The sequence below is a fragment of the Rattus norvegicus genome, chromosome 20, assembly GCF_036323735.1.
Source record: "Rattus norvegicus strain BN/NHsdMcwi chromosome 20, GRCr8, whole genome shotgun sequence".
In the NCBI taxonomy this organism is placed as follows: Eukaryota; Metazoa; Chordata; class Mammalia; order Rodentia; family Muridae; genus Rattus; species Rattus norvegicus.
The window spans coordinates 27,874,287-27,896,229 of NC_086038.1; the positions used below are offsets into that span (position 1 = coordinate 27,874,287).

General features: G+C 42.8%; 1 protein-coding gene across 5 annotated transcripts in view; it reads left to right on the forward strand.

Annotated features, from left to right (window-relative positions):
- P4ha1 (prolyl 4-hydroxylase subunit alpha 1) overlaps nt 1-21,499 on the forward strand; it is a 111,090-nt gene extending 89,591 nt beyond the window's left edge. For 2 of the 5 annotated variants that reach the window (XM_063279494.1, XM_006256424.5), the window contains exons 9-16: nt 64-240; nt 3,502-3,572; nt 10,922-11,021; nt 14,486-14,539; nt 16,424-16,489; nt 18,426-18,494; nt 18,789-18,885; nt 20,168-21,499. In XM_063279494.1, coding sequence (XP_063135564.1) covers nt 64-240; nt 3,502-3,572; nt 10,922-11,021; nt 14,486-14,539; nt 16,424-16,489; nt 18,426-18,494; nt 18,789-18,885; nt 20,168-20,238 — 705 coding nt within the window. In that variant the 3' untranslated portion in view covers nt 20,239-21,499. Of the gene's footprint in view, nt 1-63; nt 241-2,520; nt 2,592-3,501; nt 3,573-10,921; nt 11,022-14,485; nt 14,540-16,423; nt 16,490-18,425; nt 18,495-18,788; nt 18,886-20,167 lie in introns of all 5 variants that reach the window. The other 3 variants (XM_006256425.4, XM_063279493.1, NM_172062.2) reach the window with 2 other exon arrangements.
- The last annotated feature ends 444 nt before the right edge of the window (nt 21,500-21,943 follow it).

The following is a 21,943-nucleotide window of genomic DNA, read 5'->3' on the forward strand; positions in this document are numbered from 1 at the left end:
AACTCATGTACAATGGACACTGAGCTATTACTCTAACACATTTATTATTTTCCTTATATGTAGACTCCTCGGAGACAAAAAAGGCTGTTCTGCCGCTACCATGATGGAAACCGGAATCCTAAATTTATCCTGGCCCCAGCCAAGCAGGAGGATGAGTGGGACAAGCCTCGCATCATTCGTTTCCATGACATCATCTCAGATGCCGAGATTGAGATCGTCAAAGATTTAGCAAAGCCCAGGGTAACTTCTTCTCCTCGGTTTACTGAGTGTGCGCGCCATCTTTTCTTTGCAAGGCGACAGGAAGGGTAACCGAGGTGGCTATAGCTGTAGATGGTTTTAACTGTTCCTGCCTCAACACAACGGCGTTCACTTACAGTTCACACTAGGTGTCTCAGCTTGTTACCAACACAAGTAACGCATCCTGGAGCTGGGCTTGAAACGGAGTAGTGAAAACCGTAGATCTGTGTTCACAAGAAGCCTGTGGCTTGCTGCCTCGCTGGAAGACCTTTTACATACTCTGTAGCTCAGTACCACTCAGAGCTCAGTTTTTCATACCTGGTACTTTTTTATCTGAATGAATACTCCAGGTATTGTAATCTTCCTTTAGGATAATACTAGTAGAAAATATAACTAGGAATAGATATCTTGCTAGTTTAAAAATAGTATAATTTCCTATTTTAGTTTATTATCATTTTGTTAAATTCTTCTTTTATGTGTACGGGTGTTTTGTTTGCATGTGTGTCTGTGCACCATGTGCATGCAGTGCCCATGGAGGCCGAAGGGAGTCAAGTTCTCTGAAACGAGTTACAGATTGCTGTGTTCTGCCATGTGGTACAGGGGATCGAACCTCAGTCCTCTGCAAGAGCAGTGCTCTGCGTTACCGAGCCGTCTCTCCAGCCCCCTTAGTCTGTGTCAGCAAGAATAGTCAAATATGAATTACGCCTAATTCTGCAGTTTCAGTGTTTGGCAAAGAAACTTGTCCTTTGTGTGAGCGTGAGACAACCTCTCGTCCTTGCCTTTTCCTATCACCTTGTACTTGAAAACAGTATGGCTTATTAATGATAAAGTACAAACTTTTGTAGAGATTATTAAATACATCTGATTATTAGTTTTTTTTTTCTGTATATGTAGGGTTGGCCCGTTTCTATGAAGGCCGAGGTAGTCAATGTTCTTGAGGGCCTTGTCAGCTGTGTGGTCACGACTGCTCAGCTCTGCCATCTGGTGTAAAGGCAGCCAAAAAAACCAGGAAAATCAATGAAGTGGTTATGGTACAATCAAGATTTTATTTCCCACAGCTGGTGGCAGCTTATTTGGCTGATGGGTTTGCTGGCCGGGTGTGACATACTGAGATAAATTTGAAATTTTTTTAAGTTTTATTATTTTTCAAATTAGCAATTTTTTTTCTTAAATCATGTTAGATTTTGTGGTGCATGTGAGTGCTGTCCAGGGATCTAGTAAATCAGCTGCCAAGCAGAGCACCTCTTAAAATTATTCTATGTTTTCTCATTCTCTTTTGAGTTCCTAACTCAGTCCTTTATTTATAGTCAGACCCAGTTTACCAGTATTTCTTGGTAGAATATTTGTTAAGAATTCACTTCTGAGGGCTGGAGAGATGGCTCAGTGGTTAAGAGCACTGACTGCTCTTCCGGAGGTCCTGAGTTCAAATCCCAGCAACCACATGGTGGCTCACAACCGTCTGTAATGAGATCTGATGCCCCCTTCTGGTGTGTCTGAAGATAACAACAGTCTATTTATATATAATAAATAAGTCTTTAAAAAAAAAAGAATTCACTTTTGAGATGGAAGGCCTTTTTCCGTTTCATAAGACAGTTTTCATAAGACATTTTTTAGTTAAGAATATTTTTGATCAGTAAATTTAGTGGCAATGAAGGTTAATTTTTTGTTTTTTTGGTTTGTTTTGTTTTTTGTTTATTATTTCAGCATCACCCTCCCATTTAAAAATTTTTTTATTATCTTGGCTGTCAACATTTCTGTTAACACTATGCATTCCCTTTACCTGCCTGGCTCCAGAAAGGCTACTTTACTGTATGTATTACTGAGTACATACTCTCTCTTGAAAGGAGAAAAGAATGACCTTAAAACAAATTTTAGACAATATTGACCTTGGAATCATGTAGTCACTAGAGTTACAATCTAAGATTTTAGAGTCGATGATTAATTAATTACAAATGGCCATTTTCATAACTAGCACTTTGCATGTTAGAGACTTTTCTTCGTGCTATCAGTGTTCCGTTCTACTGAAGAAGTTAATTCCAACCTTCTCTGTTTGCGTGACCTCTGTTCATGCAGTGAAATGCAAGTAAAATCACTTTTAAGAAACACAAAACTAACTGGCTTTCACGAGTCAGCACAAGGTGATTGGAAGGGTATCGAGTTATTTTCTATTCACCCTCTTTTGGTTAAAGAAGAAAGAAAAGAAAGCCCAGCATTTCGGCTGGTTAGATGAACATGATCATTTTTTGTCTTGTAATGCAACTGTTCTGACGGTTGGCTTCACAGCTGAGGCGAGCCACCATTTCAAACCCAGTAACAGGAGCCTTGGAGACGGTACATTACAGAATTAGCAAAAGGTAAGATTGGATGCCGCGTATTTCCCTCCTAATGAGTGTTTTGAACATCCCACAGAATTCTAATTAACAGAAGTGGATCAGCTCGTCTCCAGCTCAAGTGGCCGTCTTCCACTTCAGAGCAGCACGTGGGTGCATGCTTTGTTTCACAGGCTTCCCCTTGACTAGAAGTTCTGCATTTATTCTGATTGGTCCTGAGTCTCAGGAATTAAGTGCATTGTATTTTAAGATCAGGCATTAAATGTAAGGAAGTTGCCTGGTCCTTTTCTCCTTTGTTGTGAGGGTGTGAAATAAAGAAAAAGAAGCAGTGTGTTAACCTGGGGTGGAACGCTGCGTACACACATCTCACAATCTCACAGTGATTGTCCACTGCCCTTGTCACTGTGGAGTAATCTGGTCTGAAGTTTTCTATTTTAAAAAAAAAAAAGTCATTGACCCAAAAGCTGGCTGTGGAAAGAGCAGCTGTGCTTTGAGCTCAGCCTTCCAAACCACTTCTTACCTCTGTTGGCTTGGATGGTTTAGAGAAAAAACCATTTGTCTTGATGAAAGTTTTAAGGTGATCAACTAACTTAGGATACCTTTTGATCTCCATGAAGCATTAAACTTGTAGCCCTGGGAGAGCTCCTGTGAAACCCACTGCTGCCAATCATTGACATTCAGCCTCAAAAGGTTTTAGGTTTAAAAAAGTGAAAGGACAATCAATACATTTACAGTCAAATTCTGTCAACCGTCTTCTCCTGACGCAGAAGTGGCTGTCCTTGCCACCTTTCTGAGTGTTTGCCGATTCGAACCATTACCCGCCACACAGACCAATCTGAATCCTTCCAATCACCTGTGGCTTGGCAAAACAAAGTGAAAGCCTGACGGCCTGCTGGAGTGTAAGCCTTGTCCTTTCTCTTTTTTCTTTTTGTAGCTGAGCCGAGCTACAGTACATGACCCTGAGACTGGGAAATTGACCACAGCACAGTACAGAGTATCTAAGAGGTAAGGGAGCAATGGGCAGAACTTGAGGCCTATTTGGAGCGGTCTTTCTGAGAATCTAACTTTGACAAGATTCATGATAGTTTTCAAGACCTAGATTTCAGGTGAAGCTTTGGGTGTCTGTGCTTGATTTTCATGGTGGACCAATAAACAGATACAGCAGTTATAAGCCTTTTCCAGTCACTGTATAAAATGCCTGGGAGGCTCTGGGAACTTGTAAAAGAGCAAGGCCCAAGGCCAACTGCCGTGGGGCTGGGGCTGATCTACAGGTCACTGACAGCTGTTGAAGAAATGCCTAGAAGGACAAAGAAGCTTCTCCAGTCAGTTTAAATCCTTCACTTTTAGCAACATTTAGAAGTAACTTTTAGAGTTCACTGTGGTGCAACTTAGCTGCATTAATTCAGTCAGGGGCTGAGTGAGTTAGTATAGCATTGACCTCTCTGTTGATTGACTTAAGTGATAAAGGCTTCTCAGATCAGACAGTGAAAACAGAAATATCATTGCACTGAATTCTGTTTTATTCTAACCCTAACTAATATTTCTCCACAGATGCAACAATTATAAAGATAATCTTATTCTAAACATTTAAGTTTACACGTTGCCCGTCTTGTTCTTTAGATTGATAGTAATTGCTCAATCAATTGCTTAGATTAATGTGTATAATAATAGTTGAAATAACTCAATCTGAAGCTACTAATTTTTAAAATTGTTTCAAGGGTGTTTTTTGATGAGTGTGTGTGTGAGTCTGGGTGTGTGCATGGCACAGTGGGCGTGTAGCGCAGAGGCTCTCTGCATCTGTGAGTCCGTTCCTTCCACCTTGTTAAGCATGCATGGTCTTGCTTTCTATGTATGTCACGCTGTTTACTCAGGACTGGCTGGCCCCTGGGGTTCCAGGGGATCACATCTCCTGGCTTTACCACTCATCTTTGCATAGGAGGGCTAGAATTATAGTCATTTTGTTTTGTTTCACTCTTTGAGACAGGGATTCTCTGCATAGACCAGGCTGGCCTCAAATTCTCAGAGGTCTGCTTCCCTCTGTCTCCTCAGTGCTGGGATTAAAGGCACGACCCACCACTGCCTGGTCAGATGTGGGTTTTTTTGTTTGTTTGTTTGTTTCATGGAGCTAGAACTCAGGCTTTCATGGTATAATCCTGTTTTGAACATTATGTAACAGGAAATTTATGTTTTGTCAGTTACATAAATATTTTTGTACTAGACAACTACAATGTGATAAATGTACTTTTTGGTGTAAAATTAGAACTCTAGATTAAGATTTCTCAATATCAACATTTTTGATATTAAAACTTTTTGTATATAATTTTTCCTTTTTTTTTTTTTTAACTGTTACTTTGTAGTACTAGGAGTTGAATCCAGGGCTTCTCCTAGCTGGGCAAGCACTCTACCACTGGTATATATATGTTCCCTGTCTAAGGTCTAATGTGTAGTCCAGGCTAGCACTTCACTTATTCGTCCTGCTTTATCCTCTTGAGCATTTGCAAGTGGCACCATGGTTGACAATCGATATTTTGAATCAGGTCACTCTTTGGTGGTGGTGGCTCTGTAAGCAAGGTTAGCAGCATCTCTGGTATGTCACAACTGTAGGTAGGTGTAGGAAAAGTGAAGTTGTTTGCTGTGCCTTGGTAGGGCAAGTCCTCACTACCACCTCCTCTCTCCCCTGCCTCCCTGTTGAGAGCCACTGACCAGAGGTCAGTGCAAATGCAAGTTCAGGGCTCAGGGAAGAGGAATGGTGTGAGATTTCCAAGCATTGTGGTCATTCTTAAAAATGTTTTGGTTTACATTTTATTTGTGTGTACGTGTACATAATGCACGTTAGTGTGCATGTATGTGTGTGTATATGGTTACACACATGCAGGATGCAGTGCATATATGATCAGAGAACAGTTTGTAAGCTAGTATGATGATGCATGCACTCAGGAAGCAGGGGCAGGGAAATTTCTATGGATTGGAGGCCAGGCTGGTCTGCATAGTGAGTGAGTTCCAGGGTATTCAGGGTATTGAATGACATTTCAACAAGTGCTTTAGAAGGCACTGAAAATCAAAGAAGCTAGCTAGATGAACAGGTTCAGCACTGCCATGCCTTTTTTTTTGACACAGTAATAATAAATACATTCTTAGAAATCAGCACACATCATCTTTCCTGCCCTGTTCATTCCTTGACTCTTGTGTGAATAAGTGTAGGAGAGAAAAGAGTGTTTTGGTTACTAAGTTTTGTTTCTAATTTTTTTTCTTCTTTTTCTTTTCTTTTTAATTCCCAGTATGCTCATGACTGAGACCACTCTAACAAAAGAGAGATTACCAAGAGAGAAGTGCAGAAATTTATGTAGTGTAGGTTTTCATGACTTAAGACCCAAAGAAGTAGAAAATCAATAGACAAGATAGTTGGGTGATGGTGATGTCATCTAACAGTAATAACTGGAGGGATGGTGACTAGGTCTACTTCTTCAGACACTGTTGGCATTTCTGTGTCTCAGAAGGATGAGAATCCTGTGGCCTGCTTGCCACATTTGAGAGTGGAAGATCCTGAGCCTTATATGAGACCTGGATAAAATAAAATCTGCTGTAGTCTGCTTTAGATCCAGCCATCGGAGCAGTTGTCCTTAAGGAATGCCAACAGATAGTGAGGGCTTGCACAAATGAATTCAGGGGAATCTATTCTAAGACGTGATTTACAGTACTTCTGCAAATGGAATCGATCCTAATTTCAGGTTATGCCCAAACTTATTTTCCATTCTGTTATTGAAAAGTAGTCATATCTATAAAAAGGAACTTCAGCCAGGTATGGCTGTGCATGCTTGTAATTCCAGCACTCAGGAGGCCAGGCCCAGGGAGTCTGTGAGTTTGAAGTCAGCCTGGTGTGCATAGTGGGACCCTGCCTCAAAACAGAGTATCCCCATAAAGCTTTTCCATATTTCAGAGACGTGCACAGATTTGACAATTAGCAACTACTTTAAGTCCTCCTGTTTTGGATCCTTCTAGGAATGCTTAAATGCATTTTTGTTTGTTTTTGTTTTTCCAAAGGCGGAAAGGGGAGGAGAGGTGATGTAGTTCTGTTTTAATGTTAAAGAATTAAAAACAGACTTTCATGAGTGAAGTGTTTCTGATTGCATTTTTGAAAGCTTGCTTGTGTATAGAATAGAAGTGAAGAAGGAAGAGCCAGCCAAAAATGTCACTGGGCTCACCAGCTGCAGAGACACTGTGTTGAAAGTGACCCTCAAACATTTGCTTTCTTACAGCTAAGCACTTCAAACTGACTTTTAAGTATTCTAATTTTGTAATCCCAAAAAGTACCTTTCTCAGATTTATTGAGAAAGACATACTCATACCTGACGTTACATCCTAAGTTACAGCCAGTAACATTTAATGGCCAAGAATTAATTCGACCAATCTTGGCAAAGAGTGATGTGTTTTAAACAAACTAGAGAAATGAATTTTATATTTCAATGACTTTAATATTTATTTTTAAAGAATCTTGTATCAAACTAAAAATATTTTTTGAGAGAGAGAGAGAGGCCTTAGCCATTAAAGGAGCTTCCTACTGGAAGTAGTGTGTATTTTAACAAGACATTAGAGGAGGAATTCCATTGATGGGTAAATGGGTGGATGTGGACACTTGCTGTCCAGTGGGACTCACGTTTTCTTTGTGCTGAGCCAATGGCCTTGTGTGTTGGACAAGTGCTCCACCCTGTGCCCTGGCCCTGGCCCTCATTTAGGGACAGAGTCTTAGTAAATTTCTCATGCACAGTTTGCCTTGAACTTGTGATCCTCCTGCCTCTGCCTCCCTAATACTTGGGACCATCCTAGCACAGGTCTGAGACACTGGCCATAGTTGTGAAAACCTGAAATAAACCAATATTTTGTTTCCCATATTAGTTATGATAAAAATGTTTCATAGAAAAATGTGTGTGTTGATGTTTATATAATAAGCCCTTTTGTTCTAGCAACATCTGCATTTTGTAACATTCCAAAAAGGAATTTAATCTGTATTTGAAGACATTTCTAAGTGATTATGTCATTTTCTGTAGAAGGAAAAACTGCAGCAAATGGAATTTTCTTTGGCAAAGCATACATGGAAGTTTGCTGCTGTTTAAACAGACGTTTAGGCTGGCTGTGGTGGTGGGTCCCTTGTCTCTTTATGTAGTCATGACACTTGCTGTGTAGACCAGACTTATCCTGAACTCACAGAGATCCCCCTGGTTCTGCCTAAGGAACACAGGGTTCAAAGGTGTGCCCACCACTCCCAGCCAGAATGGAAGAATTTAGAATGATTTCAAATTGTTTAAAACTGTCCTAATGTGTAACAACACTGCCCCCTAGTGGGTTGAACAATGGTTTTCAAAGGGAGAGACTCAAAGTAGATAGATAAACAGTGTTACTGCTTAATTATTCCTACCAAGACTTCTAAATCTCAGTCTTAGCAATTAGTCTTTGCTTATTATCTAGCACTTAAAAGAATTATTAAAAAATGAACTGTTGCTCTTGGGAACTAGTACTTTAAGCCCAGAGCTAGCATTTGCCTTTGCAAAGCAATGATATGCTGGTTTTATAATAGCTAACTGCGACGTGCTGGTTGCACATCTGTGCTGTAGTGGGGTTTGGATTACATATATCTTCCATGGAGGTCTGTGACTGCCCCCAAAGTGGCCCCAACTTCATCTGCCTGCTTTCTACAAGCTATGTGAAGATGTTGCTTCTTCCTCAGCCAACTTCCCGGTGATGCTTTTAAGATATATGTTAGAGGGGTTGGGGATTTGGCTCAGTGGTAGAGCCCTTACCTAGCAACCGCAAGGCCCTGGGTTCGGTCCCCAGCTCCGAAAAAAAAAAAAAGATATATGTTAGAAAAGTCAAGATTATTTAAAATAGAGGAACCTTGCTTTTTAAAAGAATGTAGAAATACTAATTAAAAGTATGAGACCTTTCATTAATCCAAAAGGAAGGTACTTGGCTATTTAGCTTTTAATGAAAGGCATGGTGTATAGACTTACAGGTAGGTGGATGCAGGAGGATTGGGAGTTCAGGTCATAGTGAGTTCAAGGCCAGCCTGGGTCAAAACGACAATGAATAGACATTTTAAGTTAGTGACTGTGCGGACATAGAAGTCGGTTTCTATCTTTGGGCAACAGATTTCATGTCAGAAAAGCACAGACTCACCATTCAAAGCTGGCATCACGGCGTTTTACTGGAGCATGCTTGACTACTCTGTGACTAGTGTAAGTAAACGGAGGGCTGTGTCCCTCAGGTTAAATATTTACCTAGCATTCGAAAAGCCCTAGGTTTCATCCTCAGCTCTGCAAAAAGAAATATAATAACAAAGGTAGAAAACGGTATTGGATTACGGTCTGCTCTGCGTAGTTTAGGTTTTTAGCAGGAACACCGTTAAACAGTGGGCTGTACAGCCAAAACTTAATGAGATATGAGCGGAAGGAATGTTGATGGACAGAAGCAAGGACAGGGCACACTTGAAATGCTTCATTTACGTTCTGAGGCCTTACATCGGAGGAACCGTGTGTGTATGTGTGTGTGTGTGTGTGTGTGTGTGCGCGTGTGTACATGCATGCGTGCATTATTGGTTATTTATTTACATTTCAAATACTATCCCCCTCCTCTGATTCCCTTCTGCAAACCCCCTGTCTTACCCTCCCCTCCCCCCATTTCTATGCTTGTGCTCCCCCTCCCACCCTCGCCTCACCACCTTACCACCACCACGTTAGGGCATCAAGTCTCCACAGGACCAAGGGCCTCTCCTCCCACTGATGCCAGATAAGGCAGTCCTTTGCCGAACCTTTTTTTATGTAAAGGTACAACTGCCAAGTCATAAAATTCACTCTTTAAAAGATTTTTAAAGGGGTTGGGGATTTAGCTCAGTGGTAGAGCGCTTGCCTAGGAAGCGCAAGGCCCTGGGTTCGGTCCCCAGCTCCGAAAAAAAAGAACCAAAAAAAAAAAAAAAGATTTTTAAATTTTATTTTTACTTTATGTATGTGGATGTTTTGCCTGCATCTATGTCTGTGCATAAATGTGTGATATGCCTGGTGCCGGCGGAGGCCAGAAGAAGGTATCAGATCCCCTGGCACTGGAGTCCAGACTGTTGTGAGTCACAATATGGGTGCCGAGAACCAAGCCCAGGTCCTCCGCAGAAGCAGCCACCACTGTTAACTGATGAGCCGTCATCTGTCCTGACTCATTTTTACATTTTTAATTTTTACTAAGTCTTATTATTTTTTTCAGACAGGGTTTTCTTCTGTGATTCAGGGTGGCTTTAGATTCCCAATATTATCTCAACTTCCCAGATCCTAGGATTGAAAGCATCTAGCCACAGGTGTCAGGTTCACCATCCTAAAGTGGGTATTTCAGGTGTTTTAAGTCCTTTGAGTTGATTATAACTTAATTCCAGACATTTTAGTGTAGTAACATTTTTGTGTGTATGTATATGTGGGCACGTGTGTGAATGTATGTATTCATGTGGAAACCAGAGGTTGATGTCAGGAATCTTTCTCATCCTCTGCTTTTTTTCCCTCCTGAATTAGGAGTCTGTCCGTTTGGCTAGTCTACCTAACCAACTTGTCCTAGGATACAGTCTTTCGTCTCCTGGGGGCTAGGACACGTCATCCCAGCCATTTCCCCAGACTCCTTAAACATTTTTTGCACACATCCCATTAACTAATCCATGTTTTTAGATAAACCACATTTGTAATGAGACTGATCATAAATTGGTAGACATAAAGCTTGTGGTTACTTTTTGACTGTCAATAACGTCGCTTTGAACATTTCTGCATTTTATGATTTAATTTTCCTTGAGTCTCTATAAACAGAAGCAGAAGTTTTGGTGATAGGTAACTACGCTTGCTAGATTGTCTCTACAGTGGCTGCACCATTTCACTGTCCTGCCAGCAATGCGTGGGTAAAGCTCACACAAGCAAACGATACAGGAATTTGCATGAGCAATGTCAATGCAATGTTTCACAGAAACGTGGGATGTTGGTTTCTGTCCTCTAACTGTAGAATGTGTCATCATCATTAAGAAACTATTAGTAAAACTCTTATCAGTCAAACAGATCACGCAAAAGTTTATTATCCTGGCTGTGTGTGGTGTAGTGCAAACCAGTTATCTTAGCACTCGGGAGGCTGCAAGGGAAGGCGGAGAAAAAGGTCATCCTGAGCCACACAGTGAAGCTCTGAGAGAGAAGGAAGTGTAATGGGGGCATTGGTTTGGCATGCTCACCATCCTGTGTGCTATTTAAAACGTTTGATGACCTCTGTGTTGCTTTGTAAGTGCCAGGTATTGGGTTTTTATCTAATGAAGCAGTGGCCCTAAAACCAACATTTTCTTGTCCTAGTGCTTGGCTGTCTGGCTATGAAGATCCTGTGGTGTCTCGAATTAATATGAGAATACAAGATCTCACAGGACTGGATGTTTCCACGGCAGAGGAATTACAGGTAAGCAGCCAGCATCTCAAGTTATTCCCATGTCCCCACGAGACTCCTCCCTTTAGATTTCCTGGCACTGAACAGGCAGTGCTGACTTGTCTAATCCCTGAGGACAAAGTGACCCTGTTAGCCAAAGCAAGGAAGAACATAGTAACCAACTGCAGAACATGGAAATGAAAGATGCATACTACTAAACTTGTTATTAAGTCTACTCTAACATTTCAAATTATCTATATTTTCTTATATGCTGTGCCTGCCCACCGAGCCATTCCACCAGTCCCTAATTTTTCTTGTTAATTTCTAAACTCTGTACTTGTTGAGTGGCTGGGGTAAATTTTGGCCTTTTAAAGGTATTTTTTTAAATCATATACCATAAGGTTTGCCTTAGTTTACCTGTGGTTACCTGGTTGTGACCTCATCACCCTGATTTAATTTCAGACATTTTCATCACACTAACAAGAAACCGCCCACACCCTGAGCAGTAACTTCCCAGTCCCCTTCCTAAGCCCTGGCAGCTACTCGCTACTTTGCGTTTCTATGAATGTACTTATTTTGGATATTTTTTTTTTTTTTGGTTCTTTTTTTCAGAGCTGGGGACCGAACCCAGGGCCTTGTGCTTCCTAGGCAAGCGCTCTACCACTGAGCTAAATCCCCAGCCCCTATTTTGGATATTTTTATAAAGGTTATTTAATATGTGGCTTTTCTGTCAGGTTTCTTTCACTAAGCATTGTGTTGCCAAGGTTTATTTAGGTGGAAGTGTGTATCCCCACTTCATTCCTTTTATGGCTTGATCCTTAGTTGGTGGACACTGGGGTTACTGTTTGCTGCAGTGAAGTTCTTGAAGGAGTAAACATGGACGTTCCCATGTGTGTACAAAGAGGGTGAAGTCATGTGGTAGCCCTACACTTAACATTTGAAGAGCTTTTGAACTGTTTTCCTAAGTGGGTGAAGTAGCAGCGCATGCAGTTCCCAGTTGTTGCTCTGGGACACTTTCCTTCTCCATTGTTAGTGCAGCCTGACAGTAGCTGCTGCTTCCTGGGCTCACGTACGTGTTCCTCATGGTTAATCTTGTCACAGGCTTGTTAGCCATCTCTGTTGTTCCGTTGATTTGTGTTCTTTATATATTCTGGGTACTAGTCCCTTATCAGACGAATGTTTTAGAGATCTTAAATCCTGCTCTGTGACCTGCCTTCATTTTCTCAGGGTTGTTCATTAACACAAGTTTTAATCTGTATGTGTGGCTCATGTATTTACACCCATGGAAAGTGAGATGAAGGTGTTGGGTCTCCTGCTCTGTCTACCACTCTCTGCCTTCTTTCCTTGAGACAGAGTCTCGGTGAGCCCCAGTGATCCTTTCTCCCTCCTGCAAACCCCTCCTCCACCCCTAGTGCTGACATTACCGTGTGCACATCTGTGCCCTGCTTTTAAAGACAAGAGTGCCAGGAACTCAGGTCCTCACACCTGCACAGCAGGCACTCGTCCCTCTGAGCCCTCTCTACCCCTGATGCAGTTTGCTTGTCACCTTCTGATGCCTGTGCCCTTAGGTATCTTAAGAAGCCATTACCTAATCCACAGTCAACACTTGGGTTACTATTGTAGTAATAGCTTCAGTTCTCTTTCTCCATGTGCTGCGAACTAAACCTCAGGTCTTAACCATGTGACTGTATGCTCTACCCTTGACTCTAAAGAATTTTGTCATTACTTACATTCAAGTGTTAGGTCCATTTTGGATGATGTCGTGCATGTGGTATTGTGAGATGGGATCCAGTTTCATTACTTCCAAGTGGATGTCCATTGTCTCAGTGCCATTTGTTGAAATGACTCCCCCACCCCAATTGTCTTGACAATTTAAAACATTAGCAATGTGGAGAACTAAGTGCTGTACTTTTCTCCTTGTCAGAGTTTAGAGTGGGCATGCTCCTTATGACATGTCATACTTCTGAGTTTGGGTTTTCTCCTTTGTCCTTTGTCCTTTCAGTACTCTCCTGAGGAGGGCTCCTGGGACTCCTGCAGTCATGTGTCCCCCTAAGACAGTCTCCTTCTCATTAAACTGCCATCATGAGGTCCCCCAAGCTGCCTGCCTAGAGGCTGTCAGATGACAGGGAACACATTTCCCTTCATGTCTGTCCCCTTACACACACGCACTATGAGTTTCAGTTCTACTACTCTTGTCTCTGCTGTCCTGTCATCTCTTGTAGACTGTCACACAGGTTTACCACTGGAGACAAGGAGGCGACACACCTGCAGGCCTTGCTGTGTGCATGGTCCCGATGTGTAGCTTTTACTCCTCAGTTGTTAAATGAGGAACAAACAGCAAACTGTGTAGCTGCGGTTACTATGGCGCAGCTAACTTGACACTCAGCATGGCCGTGAGCTTTGTACACCTTACAAAGCAGGCGGCCTGTGTGAATGAGTTACTTGAGGTGAATGAGTCTTTTGTTCTGTGGAAATCTCTTCGTATTTATCTCTTTTTTGGTTGGTTGGTTGGTTAGTTTGGTTTGGTTTTGGAATTTTAGTGCAGGGTTTCTCTGTGCGGCACTGGCTGTCCTGAACTCACTCTGTAGATCAGGCTGGCCTTAAACTCAGAGATCCTTCTGCCTCTGCCTCCTGAGTGCTGTCATTAAAGGTGTGCACCACCACCATGTTGATGTCTTTCCCCTAATCTAGTTTACCCTGCTTTACAGCCTTCTGGCGTTGATTGTTTATTTCTACTTCCGAGAGGATCCAGTTGTTTGTACAGCATAACAAAGAACACAGTGTAAGGCTTTACAGAAGGCTCTGCCATGGCGGTGCTCTCGGTTGTCTTCTGTTTGGTCAGCGTTTTATTCTGTGGTGGAGGGGAGGAGTTAAAGAAAACATCTTTCTCACTCTATATTGTGTTTTAAGTTACTGCTGTGATGTGGACTTAGACTGACTGTTTCCATTGCCTCTTCTGCCCCTTCACTGGTGCACCACAGTAACGGTCTGAGGTTAGGACGTGCGGCAGGGATGATTACATTGGTGTGGACTTTCCCTTTAACCTTAAGTGATAAGAATTATATAAAGGAAAATGTATTTCTTGTTAAATGCATTGGGTTAGAAAGATGGCTGAATAGTCAACAGCATGGCTGCTCTTCCCGGGGACCCAGGTTCAGTTTTCAACACCCGTGTGGTAGCTCACACTCTTCTGTAATTCTATTTCCAGAGGACCTAGTACCCCCTTTTGGCCTCCACAGGTTACAGTACACATGATACACATACAAACATACAATCATGAAGGATCAAACACATACAAACTTTAAACTTTTTAAAAAAGTTTTCCTAATTATATAAGAGGTCAAAATGGGGGCTCTTCAGAACTTTTTGAGTATTAATCTTATTTTTGGTTTTAGGGGTTGAACTCAGAACCTTAGCCATGCTATGGAAACTCTGCGTTCTTGAGTGATAATATTAATAATAGTTCTTATTCATGCTTTTTCTCCTCTTTCCTTCAGGTAGCAAATTATGGAGTTGGAGGACAGTATGAACCCCATTTTGACTTTGCCAGGGTAAGTGAAAGAGTAACCTTACTTAGGTTTGGGGAACTCCATGTTTAAAGAAAAAAATCTCCATGACACTTGTTTAAGACAGGCTTGATTGGGAGTGTGAGGGAGGTAGAACTGTAGTGAGGTTTTTCAGTAAGAGACCAAGCTTCAGGTACAGAAGGAAATATGGAAAGCCAGCTACAGGGCAGTGGGCAGTATGGGGCAGTGGGCAGTACGGGGCAGTGGGCAGTACATAGACGATTCCTGAGCAGTAGTGGGCTATGGCTACAGCAGGGACAGGAGCAGTGTGCACTCCCTGGGGGAGGCTGAAAGACAAGGAGCCCAATGAGAGAGCAGGTACTGAGGGGGAGATGAAGATGAAAAGCCCAGAAGCCAGGGCCCAGTAGAGGCGAGGTCGAAGACGAACTGGAGTGGGTGTGGTCAGGAGGAGCATCTTTGTGGATTCTTAGTATAAAACCCATTGCCTGATTGACAGTTGTGACAGGAGATCCTAAAAAGCCTTCTCAGCAGAAAGCAACAATAAAACCCCTCAGAAAAGCCATGCAAGACATTTAATTCAATGCATTGTTGAGCCAAAAAGAGCATAAAGGTTGTTCCCACAGTTGTCAGCTGGGGATGGTGCAGGGACACTGCCTAGAACCCGGGGTGGCAGCTCTGACAGAGGCCATCTGTAATGGTGATTGCAGCCTTGGGAGGGAAGGGTGGCTTGACCTGGCCGTGACAAAGTTGCTCAGTTTGGTGATGTTCCTCAGTGTGACAAAAGCAAGCGTCATTCCCTGCAGATTTAAAAAAAAAAGTCAGTGGCTAAGGCAGGCTGAGAAGACTGCAGCAACCACAGACAGACACTTGCCCCGAATTGCTTGTATGCTGTGTGTGTGGTCCTTAAAAAATAAACGGTGACAAAGATGATGACCTCAGCATATTTGAAAAATAAGCACAGGGAATTTCTTCTAAATAGGAAGAAATGTTAACATTTAAAATGTAAAGGACATGGGGAGGGTTGCTTTTTTTTTTTTTTAAGATTATGTGAAATACAGGAACTCATTTGAGAATGAGAGAACCTGGAGTCTAGTGTCGTTATTAAATCTCATTTAATCTCTCTTACCACAATCACTGAAGATTCCAATAACGTGCTGTGAGATCCCACAAACTCCCCACCTCTTGTACCCTTCAGGACAGAAGCACATGTCCCCAAGTAACCCTACTGGCTTTACCTCAGATTCCAGTGTTCTTTTCCTGTAGAAGTCTGCAAAAGCAACATTTTTTGTCTCTTCACTTTAATTTCTGATACTAAAGTCAGGGCTTTTAGTGATATCTGGTTAAAGCCCCATTACAGAATTGAGGCAGTATCTTAGCTCTGAGATATTCATTGATTCCTAGTAATTAGCAAGTAAGAGTGTGGGGCACTTCCAAACCTCTCCCAAACCACCCCACCCCCACACCCCTGATGTATTGTGTAAGCAGCACAGCACACAGTCAGGAGTGCAGCACTGGCACATTCACAGCGCTCGCCGTGATGTCACCTGTCTGCTCAGTTGTCAAATGGCTCTACACTTCTGGCACAGGTGACCTTACGTGATTCCTGTCGTGCTCGGGGCACATCACTGTCACAAGGCTCCCCTGTAGTGGTTGTTACTACACACACCCCTCCTTCTCGTATCCTTGACGTCTGCTGACACATTGCACAGGAGCACACACTATTATTCAGTCAGAAAACAGAGGTAGAGTTTGTGTTCTCTGATGATTTTGCAGGTCTGGGAGCTGAATTGAGCACTTGAGGGTCTTGTGGGACACAGCGCGCTGTCTGGCACAGGCACCTTTTGGGGTGTGTTCTTCTACTTATCACATTTCTGAATTTATACCATTGTACTCGCTGTTTATCCACAGAAAGACGAGCCGGATGCTTTTAGAGAGCTTGGGACAGGAAATAGGATTGCCACGTGGCTCTTCTACGTAAGTAACAGCCAATCATTTGCTGAGATGTGGTGGCAAGGCTCACGTGTTCTGGCATGTTTTATGAAGTTGGCTTAGTGTCGCTTCTGTTTAGCATTCTAAAGCTTTTGTTATCCAAGCACCTGTGAGGGTGACGGGCTGGAGTCATCTGGCTGCAAGGTGAGTTCACAGCTAGCCTGGGTGTCAAAGTACAAAAGGGCTGGGACACCATGCTTCCTTTCCATTCAGGAAGGCTTGGGTTTGATTAAACTCGGGGCCTAAAATATGCTAAGCAAACACTCTTCCTACATGAGCAGCTCCAAAATTAACTTAATGTTTGTTCCACTTTTCTGTTACGTGACAAATCACCCCAAAGCAGCACATCGAACCCGAGGCCTTATGTTTGTTCTGAATGGCTTTAAATAATAGTCGTTATTTCCTCCTCTAGCAGAGATGTCAGTCCGGTTTAGCACCCTGTTCAGCTCTCTCATACAGCTATGGTCACTCGGATCTCCTGGAAGGCTTAGGCACATGGCCTGTTGGCCACTGTCCATGCAGTTCTAGCCAGTCCGTGTGTTTGGGTATCCTCACAGCCTGGAGAGTAGCAAGCCTCTCAAAAGGAAAATTGTACACGGATGTGACAATTACAGCCCTCCTTTAGAAGCCCCAGTGTCCTTTCCGAGGTGTTAAGTCACACCTGCTCCAGTGCTCGCTCTTCTCTGAACTCCCTCCTTAGTTCCGCCCTGCTTCCAGGTGAGGGAACGAGGGCCGCACCATTCGAAAGGAACCCAGAGCAGGTAGTCCTGGGGCTGTAGCTCAAAATGCTGGGTTGGATCTTGAGCACTGAAAAAAACCATGTAGTTAGAATGTATTACATTTAGAAAATATAATTTGCAGGGGTTGGGATTTAGCTCAGTGGTAGAGTGCTGGGTTCGGTCCCCAGCTCCGAAAAAAAAATATATAATTTGCTAGTGGTGTAACCCTTAGTTTTTTTAAATACGTGCTTTAAGCAGGGCATGGTGGCATAGTGTTTTTAAGTTTCATGTTTTAGAGGTAGCTTTATGATACAATACATAGTTGGGCTTTGTATGGTGTTTTCTGCTTGTATGTTTAAAAATCTTCACATTGTGATGGGGTTCCTTAGTATATGTGGCTTAGTTTAGGTTTGTGTTATTTTTCTAAGTCAACTTTATGATAACTGTATATATATAACTATACACACACACACACACATACACACACACATATATAATTCTTTAATCTGGGTTTTTAATTTTTTTTTCATTTAAATTTTCTCTAAAGAAGGTTTGGGAATGGCTCAGTCATTAAAGTGCTGTACAAAACATGAGGCCCTAAGTTTGGATTTTTAGCCCTCAAGGAAAAGCCAGGCCTGGTGGTGCACACCTTTCTCCCCAGCGCTGGGGAGACAGACAGGAGAATCTCTGGGCTTCCTGGCCAGCCAGCCTTGCTCCTGGTGAGAGGTCTGACCAGCAGGAAACCCTGAGTCACAAAATGAGGTGGACAGTAATTGAGAGAAGACACTTGCTGTCAGCAGCTGGCCTTGACACAGGTAACACGCAACAAAGATAAACTTTATGTAAGCAGATAGTTACTAAGTACCAGCTACTAGTGAGGTCTTATTCCCTACACTGGAGATTGTCAGTAAGCAAAGCTTGAGTTCCTGCGGTCTAGTGAGGACGGTCAACCTGAGGAGAATGCCTACTGCACTTCTCGTCAGCACGTTGTTTACTTTAAGATGTTTCTTTTCCACCTGAGTTAGATGTGTGACTGCAATTCTAGCTCCATCTCCCTCTGGTGGTATTAACTTGGGTGCATGCGTCTAAACTGTGTAGCATGTTAAAACATCCAGCCATACATAAGCATTCTCCATTGTCCCTTCAGCATTAACTCCACCCAGTGCTACCTCTCAGTGTTTCTACCCTCCTTTCTCTTGTAGATGAGTGATGTGTCTGCTGGAGGCGCTACTGTTTTTCCTGAAGTGGGAGCCAGTGTTTGGCCCAAAAAAGTGAGCATGGTTTGTTGTGGGGCTTGGTTTTGTTGGGTCTTTTTCTCCCAAGTTAGAGTTGTGCCTGTAGTTAGTAGTTCAGGCAGTGAGCTACATTTTCAAACTACATCCATCCCCAAGTAAAGGTTGGGTCAATATTATGGTATTAACTTCTGTATGATCAAGAAAACATTGGACAGTGTTAGAATTACACAGGATTAGAGACAGCATATGTCCTGGAGAGAGAACAGGAAAGTTTAAGTACCTGAGTGAAAAGTGGAAACCTGAATGATGAGGTTGCACTGTTCTCCACAGGGCACTGCTGTCTTCTGGTACAATCTGTTTGCCAGTGGAGAAGGAGATTACAGTACACGGCACGCAGCCTGTCCTGTGCTAGTGGGAAACAAATGGGGTAAGTGGTTCCTGTAGTCTCAGAAAAATGAAACTGTTATAGTCTGTACTTTAAACCAAAATGCTTTCTCCCGTGGACTGACCAGTATGGATTCACATTGTGTGAGATTCAGCCAAGCCTGTCTCTGACCTGAATATAAATTTGCATCCCATAGATGAGCATTTTGGTGAGATCGTTTTCGCAGGTACATGCTGCTCATCCAGTTGATTTTCCAAGAGGCATGAGTGAAAAGTTAGTATTTTCCCCTTGAAAGGTGCTCGTGGGTAAGCTAGAATATGGCTCAGTGCAGACTACTGACCAAGATGGAAAGATGGACGAGGAGAGGGAGAGGGAGCCTTCCTAAGCCATAGGTTAATTTTGTCTCCTCAGCACACAACAGTTACTTTTTTTTAAGGCATCTTAAGTGTCAGAATAGATTTGGTTAAGGCACCTGGCTTTAGTGCGAAATTTAAGAGGCCCTCCTTTTCAGACCATGCAAGTATAGCATTGTCCCCATGAGCAACTAGAACTGAGAAAGAAACCGGTTTAATATGTATTAACGCATGTATGCATTTCAGTGTATCAGCGGCACATTTCGGATGCTCACAATCTACATGCCTAGTGGTTACCACATAACCACGGTCAGGAGGCCATTCAGCGAGGCCTGATAATGCTTGAGAAATGTTGGGCACATGAGGACAGCAGGCAGGGAAGACGTAAAGGCTCTTCTCCATTGTGTGCTTGGGCAACAAGAGGTCTGGTCTTAAGCAGCAGCAAAAGGTTTTGGCTCAAAAATAGAAGGAAAGTTTTGGCCAATTGGTAAATAAAGACTGGGTGCCGGGAGGTGACAATAGCGAGTGTAGGAACCTGGCTCAGATAGTTTGTTCAAGTTGAGGAATGCGAGGATAGCCTGGTCTACAGAGTGAATTCCAGGTCAGCCATGGCTGCATAGAGAAACTCTGCCTGGAAATCCAAAACATTATGGGTGCAAGGCAGCAGTCCGGATGTGTGACTGCAGAGATTCTTTCCTGAGGAGGAGCTGTCTTCCTTTCCTGCGCTTGGGTTTGGAGGTAGGACTGGGAGAGCTGAAAGCCCTCTTCGCCATCCACACCGGCTCTTTGCACCTCCCGTAGCTCATTTTACGCCTCATTCGGTGTACACGCGTGAATCTGGTTTTCCAGCACGGTCCAGTTTGTGCAGCAATGCCTTTGCCTGGGTTTCAATCTTAAACGTTTCCTCTGTGTTGAAACTGCCATAGACAAGCTTTTGGATCAGAAGAAAATTCCTTTTTTCCCTCTCACAGTATCCAACAAATGGCTCCATGAACGTGGACAGGAATTTCGAAGGCCGTGTACCCTGTCAGAATTGGAATGACAACCAGGCTTCCCGTGGCTCCTCTCGTCCTCTAACGCACCAGGCATGATCGCTGACTGTAACATTCAGAAGTTTACAGCTGACTAACACTCCATGATTAATTCGGCCGTGAACCCCATCCCATGTTTCATCTGTGGACAATCACTTATTTTTGTGAATTTTTTTAAATTAACACTCAGTCACCACATTGTGTAAAACTTATGGTTCAGTTATCACAGGATACAGGATATTTAAAATGAGGAACCTAGTTCTGTTGTTTAAAAGAGCTTTTTGGTTGATTTAAAAAAAAAAAAAAAAAACGCGTCCAGTAGTAAATCTCACCCATCTCAGGAGCTGGCGGACCGGGGAGGCTGCAGGTGGCGTGCAGATGCCTGTGTACTGTTCTTCCTCCGCCACTGCGCTTTCTGGAGTGCCAAGCACTCGTAGCTAACTAGGGCTCAGGCCCGTCCTAGGGTTTGCCCTCCGTCTACTCTTCCACATGCATAGTTCTTATATAAAGAAACTCTTTATATCAAATCCCCCTCCTCACCACTGGTGAATTCAGCCGGTTTGAGAAATTACTTTGTTCAAAAAGTCCTGCAGAACTGGCCTCATAACTAAATGCTCAGACGTAGACCTTTTCCTCAGTGACTATGGTGTCCAGAGACTGTTCCAAGTGCCACTCCCCTGCCGTGTATTCAGCTGCAGCAGGCGATGATGTTGGCTTTCTGACTAAATTCTGTGCCTTAGGAGACTGGGAGTAATGAAATGGACAGGTCCTTGTAATGAGGGAGTTGGTTTTTAAAAAGAAATTTTTTATAAAAAGCCAAAATGTTTGTTTTTTCCCATTCTGAAATGTGTTATGATAACAGTGACCTATTTATGATCTTAAATCTTTTTTAAAAAAAAAAAGTCTCTGTGTGGTATTTTCATGTTTAAGTCACGCGCAGGCCAATTCTAGTTTACTTCTTTACCCTATAGTGCTTAGATTTAATTCACAGTTACACATTTAGTCAACCAAAGCATGCTTCCTTGGGATGTAGCTTCGGGTACTTGTTCCAAGATGGTGACCCTTTGGTATGAGTTGTTACAATAATGACACTTGTAGTTAGTTTCTCCTATTCAGAAGGTGAACTGTGGTCATGGCTGTGCACTTGATGAATTCTTTACACAGGGCTCTGACTCATTTTAATTCTCTGGGAAAGTACATATTAAAATGAGTTATGTCCATCACAAGGATTTTAGCAAAAAAAATATTAAAGATTAAGTTCAGCACTTTAAACTGATTTTGCAGCCAAACTGTTTTTTAAAAAAAAAAAAACAAACAGGACGTGGTGGCCCATATCTTTGTTCCCAGCACTTAGGAGGCAGCAGCAAGAATCTGAGTTCAAAGAAAGCCTGGCCTACATAGTGAGTTCTAGGTCAGCCAAGGCTACATAGATCCTATCTTAAAAACAAGCAAAACGAGTTCTTTTAGGCCAGTTTCATAGCTCAGACAGAGCAGCGGTGTGAGTCTGTGGGTTCTGTTCCCACTACCAAAACCCTGTATTCTAGCTAACATGAAAGCAACATTTCACAAGTAAAGTGGGCATTACAAGGTGAAACAGATTTGCCACTCGGTGTCAGCAAGTACCTTCTAAGTTAGGAAGGCAGCATGCGTCAGCCCGCCACTGCTCCCGAGTACTGACGAGAAGGCAGGGGCTTGGCTGAAACCAGCAGTGGCCTA